Source organism: Nycticebus coucang, chromosome 4 (genome assembly GCF_027406575.1).
Source record: "Nycticebus coucang isolate mNycCou1 chromosome 4, mNycCou1.pri, whole genome shotgun sequence".
In the NCBI taxonomy this organism is placed as follows: domain Eukaryota; kingdom Metazoa; phylum Chordata; class Mammalia; order Primates; family Lorisidae; genus Nycticebus; species Nycticebus coucang.
Window position 1 is genome coordinate 92,263,258 of NC_069783.1, and position 20,029 is coordinate 92,283,286.

The 20,029-nt window shown below is 34.6% G+C and overlaps 1 protein-coding gene and 1 non-coding gene across 3 annotated transcripts in view; both read right to left on the reverse strand.

Annotated features, from left to right (window-relative positions):
- TMEM131 (transmembrane protein 131) overlaps positions 1 to 20,029 on the reverse strand; it is a 246,795-nt gene that overhangs the window by 171,887 nt on the left and 54,879 nt on the right. For both annotated transcript variants that reach the window (XM_053586764.1, XM_053586763.1), the window contains exon 2: positions 12,953 to 13,014. In XM_053586764.1, coding sequence (XP_053442739.1) covers positions 12,953 to 13,014 — 62 coding nt within the window. The remainder of the gene's footprint in view (positions 1 to 12,952; positions 13,015 to 20,029) is intronic.
- LOC128585201 (U7 small nuclear RNA) lies at positions 5,783 to 5,844 on the reverse strand. Its single transcript, XR_008379931.1, has one exon. It is a non-coding gene; the product is annotated as a U7 small nuclear RNA (small nuclear RNA).

Consider the following 20,029-nt stretch of genomic DNA (forward strand, 5'->3'; position numbering starts at 1 on the left):
CAATAGTTCCTGCCATCATGAGCTCAAGGTACAGTGTGCATGTGTGAGTATGAGTGAGGGGGGACATAGTAATTCAAAATATGCACTTATACACTGAAAAAAGATCATAAAGATTTTGGAAAGGTGCTATGAAAGGGAATAAATAGATTATATATTTAACTATGTCATGAGGAAAAGCCTGTATGAAGAGATAACCTTTACATGAAAACCAGAAAAATAAAAAAAAGTGATGTGGAAGTGGGATGGGTGGTAATGAAAGGAAACAGCATATGCAGAGGCCCTTGGGGGAAAGAGCTTGACAGGTTTAAGAAACAGATGGTAGGGCGGCATCTGTGGCTCAGTCGGTAGGGCGCCGGCCCCATACACCAAGGGTGGCGGGTTCAAACCTGGCCCCGGCCAACTGCAACCAAAAAATAGCTGGGCGTTGTGGCGGGTGCCTGTAGTCCCAGCTTCTCAGGAGGCTGAGGCAAGAGAATCGCTTAAGCCCAGGAGTTGGAGGTTGCTGTGAGCTGTGTGAGGCCACGGCACTCTACCGAGGGCCACAAAAAAAAAAAAACAAAAAAAAAACAGATGGTAGGTCTATTTGGCTGGGACTTAGAGAAAACTCTGGAGGGCTAGGCAGGGGCCTGATGATGCTGTGCCCTGTGAAAAGCCACTGCAAGAGGTTTGCACTATGTTGTACTCTAAATGCAATGTGAGGGGTCTGAAGGAGTTAAGACAGAGAGAGACATGGCCTGCTTTAAGTTTTAAAGACATTATTCTGGCTATAGTATAGAAAATGGATCAGAGGGTGACAGAGAGAAAGGAAGAAGTTGGGAGGCAATAGTCATAGCTCAGGTGGTGAAGGAAATGAAGTTCTTAATGATGTTTGAGAAAGTGTCAACACTCTAAGGAATACCATTAGTGAAATTATTCCAACAGGTTAGTTGCTATATTATTAGAAAAAGTAAAGTATGATTTTTTTTTTTTTTTACCAATAATATGTTATTTTGAAATGGTATTTGGGGGAATGTATTAATATATGGGGAAAATATGGCAGATGTGGGAAAATGTCCTTGTTTTTTTGAAGGTATATACCAAATGAAGTATAATAGTATCTGTAATTTTCTTTAAAATGTTTCAGCAATATAATTTTTGCATGTGTATACAGATAAAGAAAATATAGGAAAATGTTAATTGTTGGATCTGAGTCCTGAGGGTATTCAGTGAACTCTTATTTTCTGTATTTAAAGAAAATTTTTGTTACCTTTTTATTATGAAAATTATATTCATTCTCCACAAAATAGGAGAAAGTATTTGCAAACCATGTCTGTTAAAAGATTAATAAGAACTCCTATAATTCCATAACAAACAACTTCATTAAAAAAATGAGCAAAGAGATAAATTAGGTATTTCTCCAAAGGAGATATACAAATGTCCAGCAGGCACATGAAAAGATGCTCAACATCACTAGTTATCAGACAAACGCAAAATTAAAACCATATGATACTGCTTTATACTCATTAGGATGACTACTATTAAAAATAAAAAAGGTAACAAGGGTTGGCAAGGGTATGCAGAAAGAGGAACCCTGTGTATTGCTCGTAGGAATATAAAAGGATGTAGCCACTATGGGTAACACCATGGCGGTTCCTGAAAAAAATTAAACATACAATTACCATATGAGCCAACAATCCCACTTCTATATGTATACCCAAAAGAAGAGGGACTCACACAGATACTGCATGAATCCATCTTCACAGAAGTATTTTTCACAACAGTTAAAAAGTGGAAGTCACTCAGTACTGAGAGATGAATGGATAAACAAAACATGATTTATACAAACAATGGAACAGTATTCAGCCTTACAAAGGAAGGAAACTTTGACACATGCCCCACAATGGATGAACTTTGAAGACTGAGTCCACATTTACTTTAAGTGAAATAAGACAGTTATGAAAAGACAAATACTGTACAATTCTACTTATACAAGGTACCTAGAGTGGTCAAATTCATAGGAGACAGAAAGTAGAATGGTGATTGCCTAAGGCTCTGGGAAAGAAAGAATGGGGAGTTATTGTTTAAAGCTTCTGTCTCAGACTACTGGGCTATGGACTGGTACCCATCCCTGGGCTGTTATGAACTGGGCTGAACAGCACAGGATGAGTGATGTATTATATATTTTAGCATAATTTTTAAAAACTACAGTAATCAAGATATAGTGATACTGGCTTAAAGACAGATAACAGACCAATGGAACTGGACAAAGTTCAGACCCATTTGATTTTCAACAAAGGCACTGGTGAAATAATTAGAGAAATACATGTTTTTTTCAACAAATGGTGCTAGAACCCGATGCTATAGTTTGAATATGTCCCCCACAAAGTTCATGTTTTCAAAACTTAATCGCTGTGCCCTCATGAGTAGATTAATGTCAGCTCTGCCTTCATCAATGGATTAATGCTGCTATTGTGGGAGGGCTTTGTGATAAAAGCAGCTCTCTCCGGCTCTCTTGCTCTTGCCCTTTCACCATGTGATATCACCACGTTATGACACAGCATATGCCAGGACTGTACTCTTAGATGTTCCAGACTTCGAAACCATGAGCTAAATGAACTTTTTAATAAATCATCCAGTCTGTGGTAACCTGTTATTGCAACAAAACACTGAATAAATCTATGTTGGGAGAATAAGAGCCTTTATTCTGACTTCACACTATGTAATCAAATTAATTTCAGATAAATCATAGTTTTAAACATAAAAACAAATTATGAAGCTTCAATAAGAAAATATAGGAGACTATATTTGCAACCTTGGAATAGACAAGAATTCATGAACAAAAAAACACTCCATTAAGAGAAAATTGATAAGACTTGATTTCAACAAAATTAAAAACAAAGATTCCATACTTAAAATGCAAATACATACTAAGAGAAAATATTTTCAAATCATGTATCTGATGTATGACTTACATCCTGAACATACAAACAAACCATGAATCTGAGTAAGAAAACAGCCTACTACTTTAAAATTACAGAAATAGAAATAGAAAATTATAGAAATGTTAACTGAGTATATGAAAAGATGCTCAGTAACAATTTTTAAGGAATAGAAAATTAAAATTACAACAAGATTCTGCATACCTACTTTAATGTCCGAAATTAAAAGAATGACTATACCAAGTGTTGGCAAGAATGTGCAGCGACAGAACTCTCACATACTGCTGATGAGAATGCAGAATACAACTACAGCTATGGAAAAAGTCATAATTTCTTACAAAGTTCAAGATAACTGCCGTACGAACCAGTCACCATGGAGTACTCCTAGAGTCTACCCAAGAGAAACAAAGGCACATGCAATAACAATAACAGCAGTGTGTGCAATTATCAGCAATGTCCAGCTCTAGAACTTTTTCATCTTCCCAAAGTGAGTATATTTCCATACAAAGGCTTGTACATGAATGATCACAGTGGCTTTATTTATAACTCAACACTAGAACAGACAAATTTTTATCAACAGGTAAATGGATATGTGAATCATGTATATCCATATAATGGAATACTACTCAGTAATAAAAAGAATAAGCTACTGATACATGCAACAACATGGATGAATCTCTAAATAATCATGCTGAGTGAAAGAACGCAGACCCCGAAAAAAGTACAATCTGTATGATTCCATTTACATAAAATGTTTTAAAATGTAAACTAACCAATAGTGACAGAAAGCAGACCACTGGTTGCTTAAAGACAAAGAGTAAGGTGTTTCCACATTTTGGCAATTATAAATTGAGCTGCACTTAGGAAGGGATTAATAAGCTGTGGTATATGTACACCATGGAATACTATTCAGCCATTAAAAAAATGGAGACTTTACATCCTTTGTATTAACCTGGATGGAAGTGGAACACATTATTCTTAGTAAAGCATCACAAGAATGGAGAAGCATGAATCCTATGTAGTCAATTTTGATATGAGGACAATTAAGGACATGGTGGGGGTGGGGAAAGGGGAGAGCAGAGACGAAAAGGAGGAGGGAGGGGTGGGACCTTGGTGTGTGCCACACCTTTTGGGGGCAAGACACGATTGTAAGAGTGACTTTACCTAACAAATGCAATCAGTGTAACCTGGTTTCTTGTACCTTCAATGAATCAACAACAATAACAACAACAAAAAAGACAAAGATTAAGGGTGAAAGAATTAAAAAAAGGACACAAGTAGACTTTTGAGAGTGATGGATATGAGTTATGTTCACTATCTTGATTGTAGTGATGATTTCACAGGTACATAAATATGTCAAGCTTTTCACCTTGTACAATTTAAACACATGTAGTTTATGAAATGTCACATCAACGAAGGGTGTGACCTAAGAATTCTACAAACAACAGAAGCTGTGGGTCTCATGTGAAGCTGACAGAAAAGAAACTCAGAAAGTGTATCACCCATGTGCACTTTCTTAAGGGGAAAAAAATCATCATGAAAACAGGATCTGGCCAGTGAAAATTACCCATAATGAATCACACATGAGAAAGCTATCTTGTGCAAGATAAGCAGATACTCAATGCAAAGGAACTGTGGAAATAAAGTTAGAAAAGCAGAAAACAAATGGTTTTGAATGGTAAAGTACAAGATGGAAAAATCATTTAGTTATAATAAACAAGAATAAAAATAACAGAATATGCCAACAGAACCCTAAGTGTTGAGAAACAGAAGGAAGATCACAAAGACTATTTTATTTCTCTAATTAAGGCTTAACTATATCTTAAAAGTATCGGAAAACTGAACCCCTATATCAAGCACTTAAAAATTAAACAAAAACAAATATGACAGCATAAAAATCAGATGGAAAAGAATAAACACATCTATATAATACATAGATCAATTCATCTATTTAAAAAAGACAAAAAAGATTATATTAAAAAATTAAAACGCATCCACAAGCATGTACCACAAAATAATGAAGAAATGTCAAAAGTCAGAAAATGAGAAAAAATAAGGGTGAGAGCCAGAAAAAGAAGGATAAAAGCAAGCAAATAAAGGTTGCAACATTAAGAACTTTACAATGAAAATTTTTATAACTCAACAAGAAAGAAAAAAAGAAATGGGAAAGAAAACATTGTGATTGAAATGTAAGCAAAGGTCATGAGCCAATTCACTAAAGAAAAATAAATGGCCAATAATCACATGAAAAGATGATCACCTTCACTGGATAGTAAAATAATCCCTAGAAGACAATGAAATTTCATAGGTCACCATCTGACCACAGGGACCTTTGAGAGCTTTATGAATTCATACCCAGAGGAGACTAAATGTCTATCAAGAGTACTCAGAGATCCAGAAAATGCTATCAACTATGAGCATATCTACAATGTTCAAAGGAAATGTCACTGAATCACAAGAATTTAAAGTTAGTAATTCTCGATTTGCTGCTAATTCTCTTTTCACTGTGTTTCCAGAAGACAGAAACTCCTTGCTGCCCACATTTCAGACTCCACATGTTTCCGTCCAGCCTCAGTCTCACTCATCACTAGTCTGCAGATTCCAGACCCATCTGAGCAGTCTCAGAAAACATCCTCAACTCAAACAGGGATCCATGAGAGGAAAAATGGACTATTCTTCCAATCGAATAGACCAGCCTCTGTAAAAATGTATATGTGATATGATCTCAAATATTATTAAATCATCTTATAAAAAATATGATAATTTTATTCTATAATTCAGTGGTTCTCTACTAAGGTCAATTCTGTTTCCCAGTATAAGACATCTGGCAATATCCAAAGGCACTATTTTGTGAGGGGAAGAGGATAAGTTTTCTGATAAAATCCAGAAAACTGGCTAGACTAATTCTAAAAAAGCTGTAACAGAGGCTTTTTTGATGCCTCTACATCAAAATGGAGGCTGCTAGCATTAAGTGAAATTATGGATACTGACCAATGTGCTACGAGGCACAGAACAGTCTTTTCTCTACCCCGCAAACAACAATTACCTGGTTAAACGTGTAAATACTGCCAAGATTGAAACCGTACTATACGTAACCTAAATTTTATAAAGAAACAAAATATTTTCACTTGTACTAGCACCTCCTTCCATTATAATTCAAAAACATGATTGCTAAAATAATTTTATTTCTATCTGATGGCTAAAAATGTCAAATAGCTTTTCATGTCCTTTTTAACCATCTGTATATTTCCATCAGTGAAATGTGTATTCACGTCTTTTGTCTGTTTCCTAAATGGATTTTTGGAGGGTATCTTATTACTGAGTTTCCAGAGTTCTTTGTCAATAATTGGCATGCAAATGTTTTCTTCCAGGTTTTATTTCATTAGGCTATCTTTCTTACATGATCTTTCATGGGGCAAATTTTTAATTCATCAGTCTTCTTATACGATTGTACTTCTGGTGTCAAGTCTTTAGTGTCAAGAACTCTTGGCCTAGCCTTGTATTCTGAAGCTTTTTCCCTATGTTCTTCTTCCTAAAGGTTTTATTAAAGTTTTATGGTTTACATTTAAGACCATGATTCATTTTGAGTTCATTTTTGTATGAGGTCTGCCTGCATAATTAATAACATTTTAGTATTTTTGTGTCCTTTGTTCCTAGTTTTTAAGGCTGTTTTTGAACTAGCTATTTAATCTTAATTTTGTACCGCTAATTTTTACAAAAGAGGACAAGAAACAGTAGTGTGCAGGGAAGAGAAAGTCAAAATGGGGGTGAAGTACAGAGTAGACAATTCCGAGAATTCTCAAAATTTGAAGTAAAAACAAAAACTTGTGTTTAAATAATAGCTTTTCCCTCACTAGCCAAATAATCTTGGGGGAAAAAAAAATCACATAAAAAGCAGCATTGTCTACAAAGAGCTGCAGACACTAGCCTCTGGTAAGAGCCTTCTCATCATCACCACTTATGCCTTTCACCACTTTCGCCACTCTAGCCATAGGTCATCAACTTGACATGATGAGAAATGGCTGCTGTGGTTAAAAAATTAGTTGTGATATTGCAAAACTGTAAAAAATTAGTTGTGATACTGTATAGAATGAGAAAACAAAACTATATTTGCAGAGAAAAAATAAATGAAAGGAAATAAAGTATTAACTTGCATTACATTTGGGTAGTGGGATACTAGGGTAGCCCTACTGCCCCTATTCTATAGCACAGTGGCTAAGAACTTAGACCTTTGAGTCAACTGCTCGGTTTTGAATTCCAGCTTTATCACTTACTAGTCACTTATTTGGTTAAGTTACTTAAATTCTCCTACTTTAATATGCTCTCTTGTAAAATGAATATAAAATTATTATTTATCTCATATAATTAAGAGTGCCTGGCATTTGGCAATACCCAATAAATATTAATTGGGTACTGTAATTATTATTGTTCCATATTTTCCAAATTGTCTACAAACATATTGTTTCTTTTGTAATAGAGGTAATTTAAAACAAAGGATGAATCTGTCTAGGCCTCTGTGCAAGTCAAAATCACAGCTTCTTTTTCCTTTTCCTTTTCTCTTAAAGGAACAAGAAGCTCATTCCTAAGACAATTGAGAAAAGAAGGTGGTAATATGTAGCCTTTAAGCCAAATCCAGTCTGCCTTCAGTTCTTGCAAATAAAGCTTCATGCCCTTTTTTCATGTACTATTTATGGCTGCTTTCATGCTACAATGATAAAAGTTGAATAGTTGTGACAGAAACACAACTCTAAAATAGTTAATATCTGGCTCTTTACAGAAAAAGTTTGCCAACCTCTGGCTTAGAAGATTAACAGAAGTAATGTCACAGTACCTATTCCCAGAATTATTAAATCCCAACAGAAGAAAATTTATGACCTAAAAATTATGACATGTCTTCACATGAAAAACAATAGAAAACACACAGCACACTACTGGTATACTGCAGTACAAATTTGATGCTAACCATCCAGATCTAGCGAGAGAATCTACAGGTCAAAGGGCACAGTTCTCTACAAGATAGCGCTTACTTAAGAAACTAATTGCAAGTTTAGGGGTTCTATGGCCACCTGCACTTATGACAAACCAGCTACAAATCTAAGGCCTTCCCACAAATACCCTGCAGGCTCTATAATCATTAGAACACCCTGGAGAACTCAAGAAAGCACCATACTTAATGATTACAGTTTCATTCTAAAGGTTTGGGAGAGTCCTGAATGCAGAACTTCTGTGCCCTCTCACCATGATCAGGGCACACCACTCTTCTGCACATTACCAGGCAAGAAGCTCTACCGACCTCAGTGCCCAGTACTTTCATTGAGGTTTCATTATGTAGGTGACCAACTGAATCACTGGCCTCTGTATTGACTGAACTCAATTTCCTGCTTCTTTCTCCTCTTTGGAGGATGCTGAGTTGGCTCAAAGCCCCAACTTTCTAATCACATGGTTGGCATTTCTGGTGACCTGTTCCCATCCTGAGTCCTCCCATTAGGTATAAACTCAGATTTGAGCCAAAGGGTTCATGAATGGCAAAGACACTTTTACTACTAAGGAAATTTCAAGTTTAGTGTATGTTCAGGATCAGGGACAAAGATCTTTATTGTGCAACTAGTCATGAAATATTCTTGCAAAAAGAAAAACTGAATCTAAACTATTAGACTTAGCTAATAGTTTATAGAAAATTCACAGGATAGAGGAAATGTTAAATGACTCCAAAAGGATAAAATGAGTCAAGCCTAGGATGCAGGAATTCTAATCAACAATACAATTGCTGGATGGAGACAGGTTACAAGAGACTTCAGAGATTTCAACATGTTTGGTACTTGGTTTGAACAAACCAAATGCAAAAAGCAATTTCTGAAACAGTGGGGAAAAACTGAATTTAGGTCAACCAGGTTTTATATGAAATAAGTGTTCTGGTTATCTACTGTTGCATAATAAACCACTCTCAAGTTCAGTAGTTTAAATAAATAATTTTTTATTACCCCTCCTACTCTTTTGGGTTGACTGGGCTCAATTGGCTAATGGGTCTCAGTTAATGTCTCTCCCTTGTAAGTTCAGGCTGCGTGTTTACCTGAAGGTTAAAACGTGCTCATTGTCCCAGATGGCTCATTCACATGGTGGTAAAGTAATGCTGGCTGTTAGCTATGCGCTCAGCTGGACCAGGAGCCTACGCATGGCCTCTCCATGTGGCTTAAGTTTCTCACTTCAAGGTACTGTGTTTCCAAAAGAAATGTTAAAAACAGAGAAACCAGAGATACCCAACAAGAAGCTGTCAGGCTTTTTAGCAAAAGAATCTTCTGTCTGAAGAAGTCCTTCTATTATTTCGCTTAGTGCAAATTTTCTGGCAACAAATTCTCTCTTTTCTTACCTATTTGAGAATGTGTTTACTTCACCTTGATGCTTGAAGGATATTTTCATTGGGTAGAGAATTCCAGTCTGATAAAATTTTTTCCAGTAAATTTTCTTATTATATTATTATTTTTGCCTCTCATTGTTTCAGTTTATAAGTTTGCTGTCACATCTCCTTGAGAGGCTAACGCAGGAGGACCACTTGACCCAAGGAGTCTGATGTTGCTGTGAGCTAGGGTGAGGCCATGGCACTCTAGCATGGGCAACAGAGTGAGATACTGTCTCCCCCCGACCCCTGCCAAAAAATTTTAGACCTATCTTATAGTAAAAGAAGAATCAACATTGATACTTAAAAGTGGTTAGAATTCCATTTTCTCTTTTAAAGTTTATAAAGTTCATACTATAAAGCTTTTTATTTATTTTATTTATTGCTTCAGGTTAATTGAGGGTACAAAGAATTAGGTTACACTGTTTGCATTTGTTAGGTAAAGTCCCTCTTATAATTGTGTCCTGCATAGCTATAAGTTTTAAAAGACAAAATTCTTTTTGTGCTCTCAACTTGTGAAGTTCTTCTAACATTTCAAAATTCTGTTTATTATTCTGGTAAAATAGTGAAAAAAATATAAAGCTAACCTTTTTCCTGGGATTTATCTTCATTTGTTTATAAGAAAGTTAAATCAGGATGCAAATTAATGCTTATAAACAGATTAATGCTTGTAAATGAAAGAATATCTTTTGTTATTTCATTTTACAATCTTTCAAAGAAACAGCTTAGCTTATCAGCATTCTGATTAGTTAGAATGGGAATGACAGTTTAAGAAACCTGACCAGGACATCCTATGGCGACAGGTCCTAATCCAGATTCCTTCTGTTGGCATGCAGACTCCTCAGTATCTGTGTCCATCTTAGGAATCTTTGATTGCAATACAGGGTGGCCATAAAGTTTGTGCGCAATTGTATGGCCACCCTGTATATTCCGTATATGAAATCTTAGTAGTCTAGCCAAACAGAAATGACAATGGCCAAAGCACCCAACTACAGAAAACATGGGTTAAGGGGATTACAATTTCTAATCCTAACATTATAAGTGGGAACCCACAGAATGCATCTGAGAAAAATGAATATGCCTCATGCCATGGAAAGAGTTTTGGAACTAGACATAATGGGAATTTACTGGGTGTTAGATTTGTGCTGTAGCAATTAAATACTGAACAAATTATATAACTTCTCATTTGCCTTTTCTTTAAAAAACAAGTCTAATCTTTCCAGAAACTTTTCTGTGAATTTGGCAATTTTTACTCACTTATTATCTACTAATTTTGAGAATTAAAAAAGTTACTGAGTCAAGCTGCATGGACACAACATACATTACAGATCTGAAGAGAAATGTTCTTGGGCAAAATTTACATTTCAAATAATGTAAAACACAGTTGTTGTTTTGACACTTTCCCTGTTTTAAGTTTAATTTGGAGAATTGATATATATTCTGCCATAGAAATGGTGTATTTTTCTATTCTAATTATACCATAAGAAACAAGGAATTATTTAAGAAATAGTCAAAATTATAGTCAAAAAAAATAACATTCTGTCAAAATGAAAATTGTTGTTTCTGGGAAACATTCTTCAACATTCAAATGAACAGCTTATATACAGGAGACCCTCTGTAGCTGACCATCTCCCTACACTGACCACTTCAAGTTGACTTAATTTTCATAGACCAGACATGCACCACATGTATGTATCAGTATAGCAGGCCTAATTCCTTATGTTGACCACCTCCGTATGTTGACCAGTTACAGTCCCTTGAGTGGTCAACTTGCGGATGTTCTATTGTACATCTATTCAAAAGGGTTTTATACATAGTACTCAGCTACTCTAGGGATATATATGTAATATCCTATATATAGCATCTCAACATTAGATATTCCACAGGAGTCTTAGTGAGGTTTTATTATGGCTAAAGTAATCAACATTTTTCTAGACCAAAGTTACTTTCACCATAGAACTATGAGGTCTCAACCAAGCTTCTGTATAAGCATTTGAGCAGATCCAAAGATTATAAGCAAATCACATCCAAGTCCACCAGCTCTTCCACAGCCAAGCTCATCTAGATATGGACTGGCAGGCTCCCTTAGCAAAAACACATGCTCCAGAATTTAAGGTGGATTATCAATTTGCAACCTACATGTCTAGTTCCTAAAGGACGCAGATCTTCCCCCAATCAATAAGAAATAACCACAGTTAAGGTATTTTCTAGAAATTCAGTTTTGATGTGCCTGCCACCCAGACCCTCTGAACAATCACATACAGGGAGATATTTAAAACATTCATTCCCACAGGTACTTCCAGTTCTCACCCTGAAACATACAAAAGACCTAGAAAAAAGAGACCAAGATCTTTTTCTAGTAGTAAGGCTTTACAACATTAGAGCTCAATATATTCAGTTTTTATTCAGTTTTAAAATATAAAAAGCTTTACAAAGACTTTCTGCAAGTACTATGTAATCATTGCTTACAATGTTTCTCAATATCTCTTACATAAAGGTACTAATGATAAATGTATTTAAAAATTTAGAAGCAGAAAAGTTTGTCTTCCCAAAGATTTCATTGTCAGATAAAAAACTTCCTAAAACTCATCATTTTTTTCTTGTTCTTTTTTTTTTTTTGGGGGGGGGGTGTTAGTGTGTAAAATTTAAATCTAAATTTAAGCTCATAAAAATAAACATCTTATTCCATGATCCTAGCAGAATTATTTTCTCTAGTGTCTTGATGTAATTTTAATTGTTACTTTCTGCCTTTTTTACCACATGTAATAAAGAGAGTAACAATTTTATCCTTAGAGTGAGAAGACTGGATTCTAGTGCCAGTTCCATTACCACAAAGTCATGGGTCTTGAGCAACTTTCTTAAACAAAACTCTGGTTTCCTTCGAATATAAAATGAATAAAAAATTACCAGTCATGCCATCAAACAACATGGTACTTAAAAAATAAATGTTGTCATTACCAAGATATTAAGTAATGACAGGCATGGCATATGATGACAGTTTGGAAGAAAAGAGAAAACACCTACCTACCCGTAGAAATCAGAGGTTTAGCTAATGTGGCTTTTACTATATTGCTCAGGAATTTCAGAACACATTTTTAGCTGGGAAAACTGAAATAAGATTTCAGGGTGTTATCGAAACTAAGTCTGAAAGGAAGAACAAGATATTTACCAGATTATACTTTCTAATTTTATATAATATACATATTTAGAGATGTAGCTTAGGATGGTGTGAAGTAGTAGATAGACGAAATCTATAGTATTTATGATCTGTGGAGAAGTTTTCTTCCAGATAAATATTTTGAGGTCCTACATCTGAATCCATACTCAAAGAGCTTACCACAGATGTCACTGCTCCTAACTGAAACCCCCATGGCCTCAAGGAAACATACTTGCCACACAGTCATGATTAACTGGCTTACAAGCTTTAATACCATTATGATTTTGCATTTTAAATAAGTATTTAATCTAAAAGATAACTCACATAGCTAAAGAGGCTTTTATATTACTAATGAGCCATTTACAAAATAAAACCTACAAAATACATTTCAGAGAAACCAGTTACATTTTTAAAAGAAAAATAAGTCATATATATTATTCAATGTTTAACACTGAAATGATTTTTCAACTTAAAAGGAATTACCTGCAGTAGCCCTCCATCATCGAAACGCAATACTTCTATTATGCTCTCCGACTGAATGAATGCTGTGAAGAAAACAAAAACATTATCACTTAAAGGAACACAAATTGGACTTTCATAAAATCTTTTACCTTAAAGTTAATTAATATATTTTTAAAAATACAATGCTTGATGTTGATTGTTTAAAAAGGAAAATGTGACTAAGACTTCAGGAGTTTAGCAACTATGAAATGCTTTAAGATGAAACAATACAATACTATAACCAAGTAGTTTCAATAACCCAGAGGTTATGTAAATTCACCTGCTATACTATAAGAAAGCACAAGAGTCAAATTCAACCAGACGCAGCTAATTATTTTCACTGATAGATTAATTGAAAATATCCTAAGTACATAGAAAAGATCACTAGAGTATTATATTTCCCTCTAAAACTGAAAAGCTGAAATTCTTCTGTATTATCTGCCCTTTTGAGGTGACTATATTCCTGGGGATCAATAGTCAAAAGGGACGTGGTGGGAAGTGACGGGCAAAATAGCAAGATTATTCGGATCCAAGAAACAGAACAGGGCGGCGCCTGTGGCTCAAGGAGTAGGGCGCCGGTCCCATATGCCGGAAGTGGCGGGTTCAAACCCAGCCCCGGCCAAAAACCACAAAAAAAAAAAAAAAAAAAAAAAGAAACAGAACAATCCAAAGACAAGATATTTAAAAGCTAGCATAATTACACACATACCATACAATCTGGCCATGATGCTCCTGGTATTAAGTGAACTCATTTGAATTGCAACTTTACGCCCTCACAAAAATCTGCACACAATTCCTTATAGCAGATTTATTCATAATTGCCAAAATCTAGACATAATCAAGACATCCTTCAATGAGTAAATGTATATCCATACAATGGAATTTTTGTAAAAGAAATAGCTACATACTGTATGGGTTCCAAGTACATGAAATTTTGGAAAAGGCAAGATCATGGAGGTGGTAAAAAGATCAGTGGTTGCTTAGGGACTCAAGGGGAGAAAGGAAAGGGTGAATAAGTGAAGCACAGGAAATACTTTAGGTTGGTGAAATCATTCTGTGTGAAACTGTAATGGTAGAAACCTGACATAATGTATGTGTCAAAATAGAACTTTATAATGAACACCAAGACTGAATCTAAATGTAATACATTAAAAAAAAAATGTTTAGGAGATGGGAGATCCCAGGATGGAATGCAGAATATGACAAAGCAATTTAACTGTATTACTAATGTATGAAACAACCTTACTGAAGTGGGAGGGGAGAATGCTGACCTAAGTAACTCTAGAAAAAGAGAGGAATGTGTAAAACGAAAGGTAAAACAAACTACATACTGTGCACTGTACTGTAGTTCCCATGGAGGTCTGGAGTAACAATTCTGATGCCACTATACACATACACTGGAAATGAACAATTAAAAACATAGATGGTGGGAGCCTGGTTTCTCACTGTTGGAACAGGAGTTTACACAGAAATAAAAATAGGAGGTTACAATGATCCATGTGGGAACAGGTAAGAGTTGGTGATATCAGTGTGAAGTCATGTTTGGCAAAATATAGATTGTTACATAAATGAGACTATTTCTAGATGTGTATATACACAGGTTAGTATATACACACAGATCTCCTTGTTCTGTCCTGTGAAAGGGCCTAGAGTCAATGACACACCAATGACTCAGCACCCAGATCTTGGGTTCTAATGCTATTTTCTAATGACTGGAGCAATGGCTAATACTTGCACAGGGGCAGGAAACACACAAGATGAAACTGGAGCATCTTACAGTGCCAGAAATAAAGTGCTAAGAACATCCCAAAAACCCCACTCCAGATCTACAATGAGGGCATATGGAGAAGGAAGGAAAAAAAAAAAAATCAATAGAAAGAGCTCCCAAATCACCAGAGCTACAATTTAAGCAAAGTAGTATTGAATTATAATCCAAAATACAAAAATATCCATGAGCCCATGTTGCTATAAATTACTGAATAAATATATGGGGAAGAGACAAATCTCTAGTGTAGATGAATTCCAAATAATTTATGTAGAAACTGCTATCTACAAGGTGGAACATAACTCCCTATTTCTTAAGCATAGGCTTGCAAAAGAATATAGTATGGAAAGGAAGAAAAAAAGAGTTACCTTCCAGTGGAGAAACCTGGTAAAAGTTACCCAGCCTGATGATCAAGATCAGTGTAAACTGTGAAAAACTGCTGACAGTAAGGTAATAAAAACTGGCACTGTTACCTCTGTGGTCGAATCCCTGTATGCCGTAACTCCCGTCTAATCATGAGAAAAACATCAGACAAATCCCAACTAGGGAACAGGGAACATTCTACAAAATATTTGAGCCATTATTCCTCAAAACTGTCAAGGTCATCAAAAATAAAGTCTAAAAACCCATTAAAGAGAAGCCTAAGAAGATGCGACTTACACTAAATGTAATATGGTATCTTAGGTGGGATTCTAGAATAGAAAAAGGAAATTAGGTAAAAGCTGAGAAAATATGAATGAAATTTGGACTTAAGTTAATAATATATCAATACTGATTCACTGTTTCAAAAAGTGCAATACTAATGTAAGATATTGATAATAGGGAAAACTGGGGGGGTTATAAGAATTCCATACTATCTTTATAATTTCCGTACAAATCTAAAATTGTTCTAAAATACATTTATTTTCTAAAAAACCATGAAACGGTATTTCATTTGGCTTAATAGGAATTCATTGACTCCTATTGTCTTTTGAGATTCAGGGAAGATGCTGACTGTCCCACCACATGTACTTGGCTGTTCTGATATGACTGATTAATTTGATTCCACTGGTTGGCTGCATGATGTTTTGCTGCCTGCCAAGCATCCCCTTCCTCTTAGTTTAGTAATCGCATCATGATTTTATTTTGAGAAACCCTGGCCTCCACGTCCCGTGTTTCTCTTCAACCACAGTGCCAGCCTGCTCCACTTCTGCCTACCCCCCTACCAAGTCCTCACATAAAAAGAACATTCAATACATACTGAAAGCACGAATGAAGTCCCACCTTTTTTGCTCAGGTGTAAGAAGCACTGCTGTTTATACTCTTTGATGAAAATGACCTTTTACAGATTGTGTCATTTTTAGTCCTAGCTTGTAGTGGAATTTTAAAACTGAGATCTGAGTTAATGGATCTAACAGAATTACTGACACAGTACATTTGGAGTGCACCAACAATGTCTCTAAATAAAGTGGTAAATCCTTCAGAAGAAAGGACTATGAATATAAAAGGCTCTGCTCAGCTTATCCATCTCATTCCTTCCCCCAATCTTTTAACACAAACTACAATTTCAGAGGATTTTCTAAAATTTTAGAAAATCGTTTTGTTATACCCTACTGAAGGCAAATTTGATATAAGAACACAATGAACTAACAAGAATTAACTCAATGGCCAGATGCCCACAAGAGAGAAAAAATAAGAACCTCTAGTTAGAAGCAATAGCAGCAGCTGATTTTATAAAGCCATAAAAGGAAAATAACTGTGTTATACATCATCAGCTTTCCTTAAAAGATGTAAAAACAATAGAATTTGACTGTGACATAAAACAAATTAAGATACTTTGCTATAAATAACCAATTAGAATAACTTTAAATTACATTCCTAGAACATTAAATGCACTAAATGACTTCGTGTGTGTTAACAGATACTAAGCTATGAAATACAAAAAGTAACCAAAGTTTAAGTCAAGCTCCCACATCTTCACATCTCAAGATTCAAAATCACAACTGATAGACGCTTCCTTTTTAAAAAGCATTTTGCTTAATTTTATACTCTTAATGAATCCCAAACTTTCCTGATATTATTGAGTTCAAGCATCAACAAAATAGAAATAAAAATAACAAGTTATCACTGTTCTTAAACTTCAAAATAACCCTATGACACAGACATTATTGATCCCATTTTAAGATAAAAGAAATAGTCACAGTGAGTTTACTACTCATGAAAAAGTAGCTAGCAATGGACTAGAAATTTCAGCAACCAGACCCCAGAATCTATGCTTCTAAACACATCACTATTTACTTTCAAAATAAATTTCACATAATCTTCATTACTAACAACATCCTCAAGGAACCTAGTTTTTAAAATGAGGCATATATTTCTGCAAAATGAGGAAACAAAATGGAGTCACATTTCTGGCTTTTATGAGTCTGGTATTTACTTTGTAAAGCTGATGTATTATACTTTAAGCTTCTCATATCAACCCACATCAGTATGAGTCTGAGAGTAACAAAGCCATTTATAATTAGTATAAAAATTACATGTGTCACCTGTTTCAAAATAGAAACATTCACTTTCAAGACAGAAGTTCAGAAATTGAGTTTGTCTGCTTTCCTATTTCATTTAATAATGACATTTATAAGATACAAAATCTTCACTTCAAAGGCAAATCTTTCTCTACTGTAATTCGTTGTTGTTATTTCTTTTAAGTGGAGTTTTTTCCTAAAAAACTCCTAAACTTTCTAAAAAAAACTGCAATTGATGACTGTCTATTTTAATATATCTTTTAAAATAACTCATAAAAACAACAAATGTTATAATTAACTTATAGAAACATGCCATATTGTGTGTGTAGGGGATAATCAGGCATTAGGAACCCAGATTGTTACTTTCTTGGTGCACATAACCTCACTGTGACTATTGCTTTATCTTAAAAATGGCATCAATAATGTCTGTGTCATATGGTTATTTTGAAGTTTAGTAACACATTACTAAGTGACACGAGACTGTAGTGTCCAAAGTCTCCAAACATAACAAAAACAACTCAAGTGTCTACCACAGATAAATGAATCAACAAAACATGGCATATACATACTAGGATATTATTCAGCCATTAAAAACAAAAAATTCTGATAAATGCTACAATATGGATAGACCTTAAATCAGTGGTTCTCAACCTTCCTAATGCCTCCTAATGCTGAGACCCTTTAATATAGTTCCTCATGTTATAGTGACTCCCAACCATAAAATTATTTTCGTTGCTACTTCATAACTGCAATTTTGCTACTATTATGAATCGTAATGTAATATCTGATAATGCAGGATGTATTTTCATTGTTACAAAGGGGTTGCAACCCACAGGTTGAGAACCACTGCCTTAAATACAGGGTGTCCATAAAGTTCATGTGCAATTTAAAATTAAATTATGGACACCCTATATATTATGCTAAGTGAAATAAACTAGATAAAAGGATAAAAATTATAATTCTGCTTACATAAAATGTCTAAAATAAGTAAATTTGTGAGTGTGAAAAGTAAATTAGAAGTTACCAGAGGCTGGGTTAGAGGACAGTGAGGAGTTGTGGCTTAATGGTTACTAAATCTTAGATAATGAAAAAGTTTGAGAAATAGATAACAATGAAGATTGCATAACATCATGAATATAATTAATGCTACTGAATTGTACACTTAAAAACAATTATAATTAGTGAATTTTGTTACTTATATGTTACTAAAAAACTATGGAATAACTCATTAACTTAGACAAAATTCATAATGAAATATTAATTACACATTATGACTAATTCCCAATTCAAAAATTTGACCATTATAATTTATCTTCATCAACAGGCTAAAGAGGAGAAATCCACAAACATCAATTGACATAGCAGAAGTATTTGACAAAACCTAACACTTATTCATGATAAAAACTCTCAACAAGACAGGAGAAAAGTAGAACTATCTCAACCTAAAATTCCAGGTAATATCTCTCTCACTAGTGAAAGACTGAATGTATAGGCCTTGATTCTGGGAACATGTCAAAGATGCTGGCTTCATCACTCTTATTCAACATGGTTTTAGAAATTCTAGCCACTACGGCAAGGTGGGGGGGGGAAGACACACACGGGGATGGGAGGTCCCTGTTTGCAGACCTGTCTGTGTAAAAATCTCAAAGACTAAAAAGGAAAAGAAACCCCATTTAGAATTAATAAGTAGATTCCACAAAGGTGAAGAATACAAAATCAAAATCCAAAAATCGACTGCTGCAGAAACCAACATTAAAAAAAATACCATTTACAACTATTTCAAATAAAATTAAATACTTAGGTGTAAACCTAAGAAATTACGTATAGGATATATACTGAAATATACAAAATGCCGATGAAAGAAATCAAAGAATGGGAAGACATACCATGTTCATGGCTTAAAGACACAAAATGTAAATATGCCAATTATTCTCAAATTGATCTATTGCTTAATGTAACTCCCATCAAAATCCCACGATTTCTTTTTCTTGGCATAGATAAGCTTATTCAAATCATTAGATAGAAAGGCAAAATCCCTAGAATTGCTACAATAATCTTCAAAAATAAGGTAAGGTGGGAAGAATCACTGTATCAGCTATTGTATCTTACTGTACAGTTACAATAATCAAGATAGTGTGACATTCGCAGAGGGACAGATACATAAATCACTTGGAGAGAACAGAGAACCTAGAAATAGACCCAAATATGCCCCCACTGATTTTGACAAAACTGCAAACGCAAACTACTGAAAAAGAAAAAACTTTCCCACAAATGGTACAGAGGCGAGTGGACATCCACAAAAACATAAAAACAAAAGAACTCTTACCAAATCATCATAATTTATACAAAATTAAGTCCAAACAGATCACTACTCTAAATGCAAAATGTAAAAACTATGAAACTCGAATTGATACCAAAAGCACAATCCAGATAAAACTGATAAATTGGTGTACCTTGTCAAAATTTAAAACTATGACCCTATTGAGAATGACAAAACAAATTTCGAAAAGGTGTACAATATTTGCAAATCAGAGATTCAACAAAGGACTGATCTAGACTATATGAAGAACTTGAACAGAAGAGAAATTCAGTTAGAAAACAACCAAAAAACAGATTTCACCAAAAAGCATATACAGATGGTAAATGAACACATGAAAAGATGTTCAATATCATTAACCATCAGGGAAATGCAAATTAAAACCACAATATAACAATGGTGAAAAAGAAATACACACACCTATCAAAATATCATTGTCACAGCTGTGACTCTGTAGTGTTTCTTTCTCAAGATGC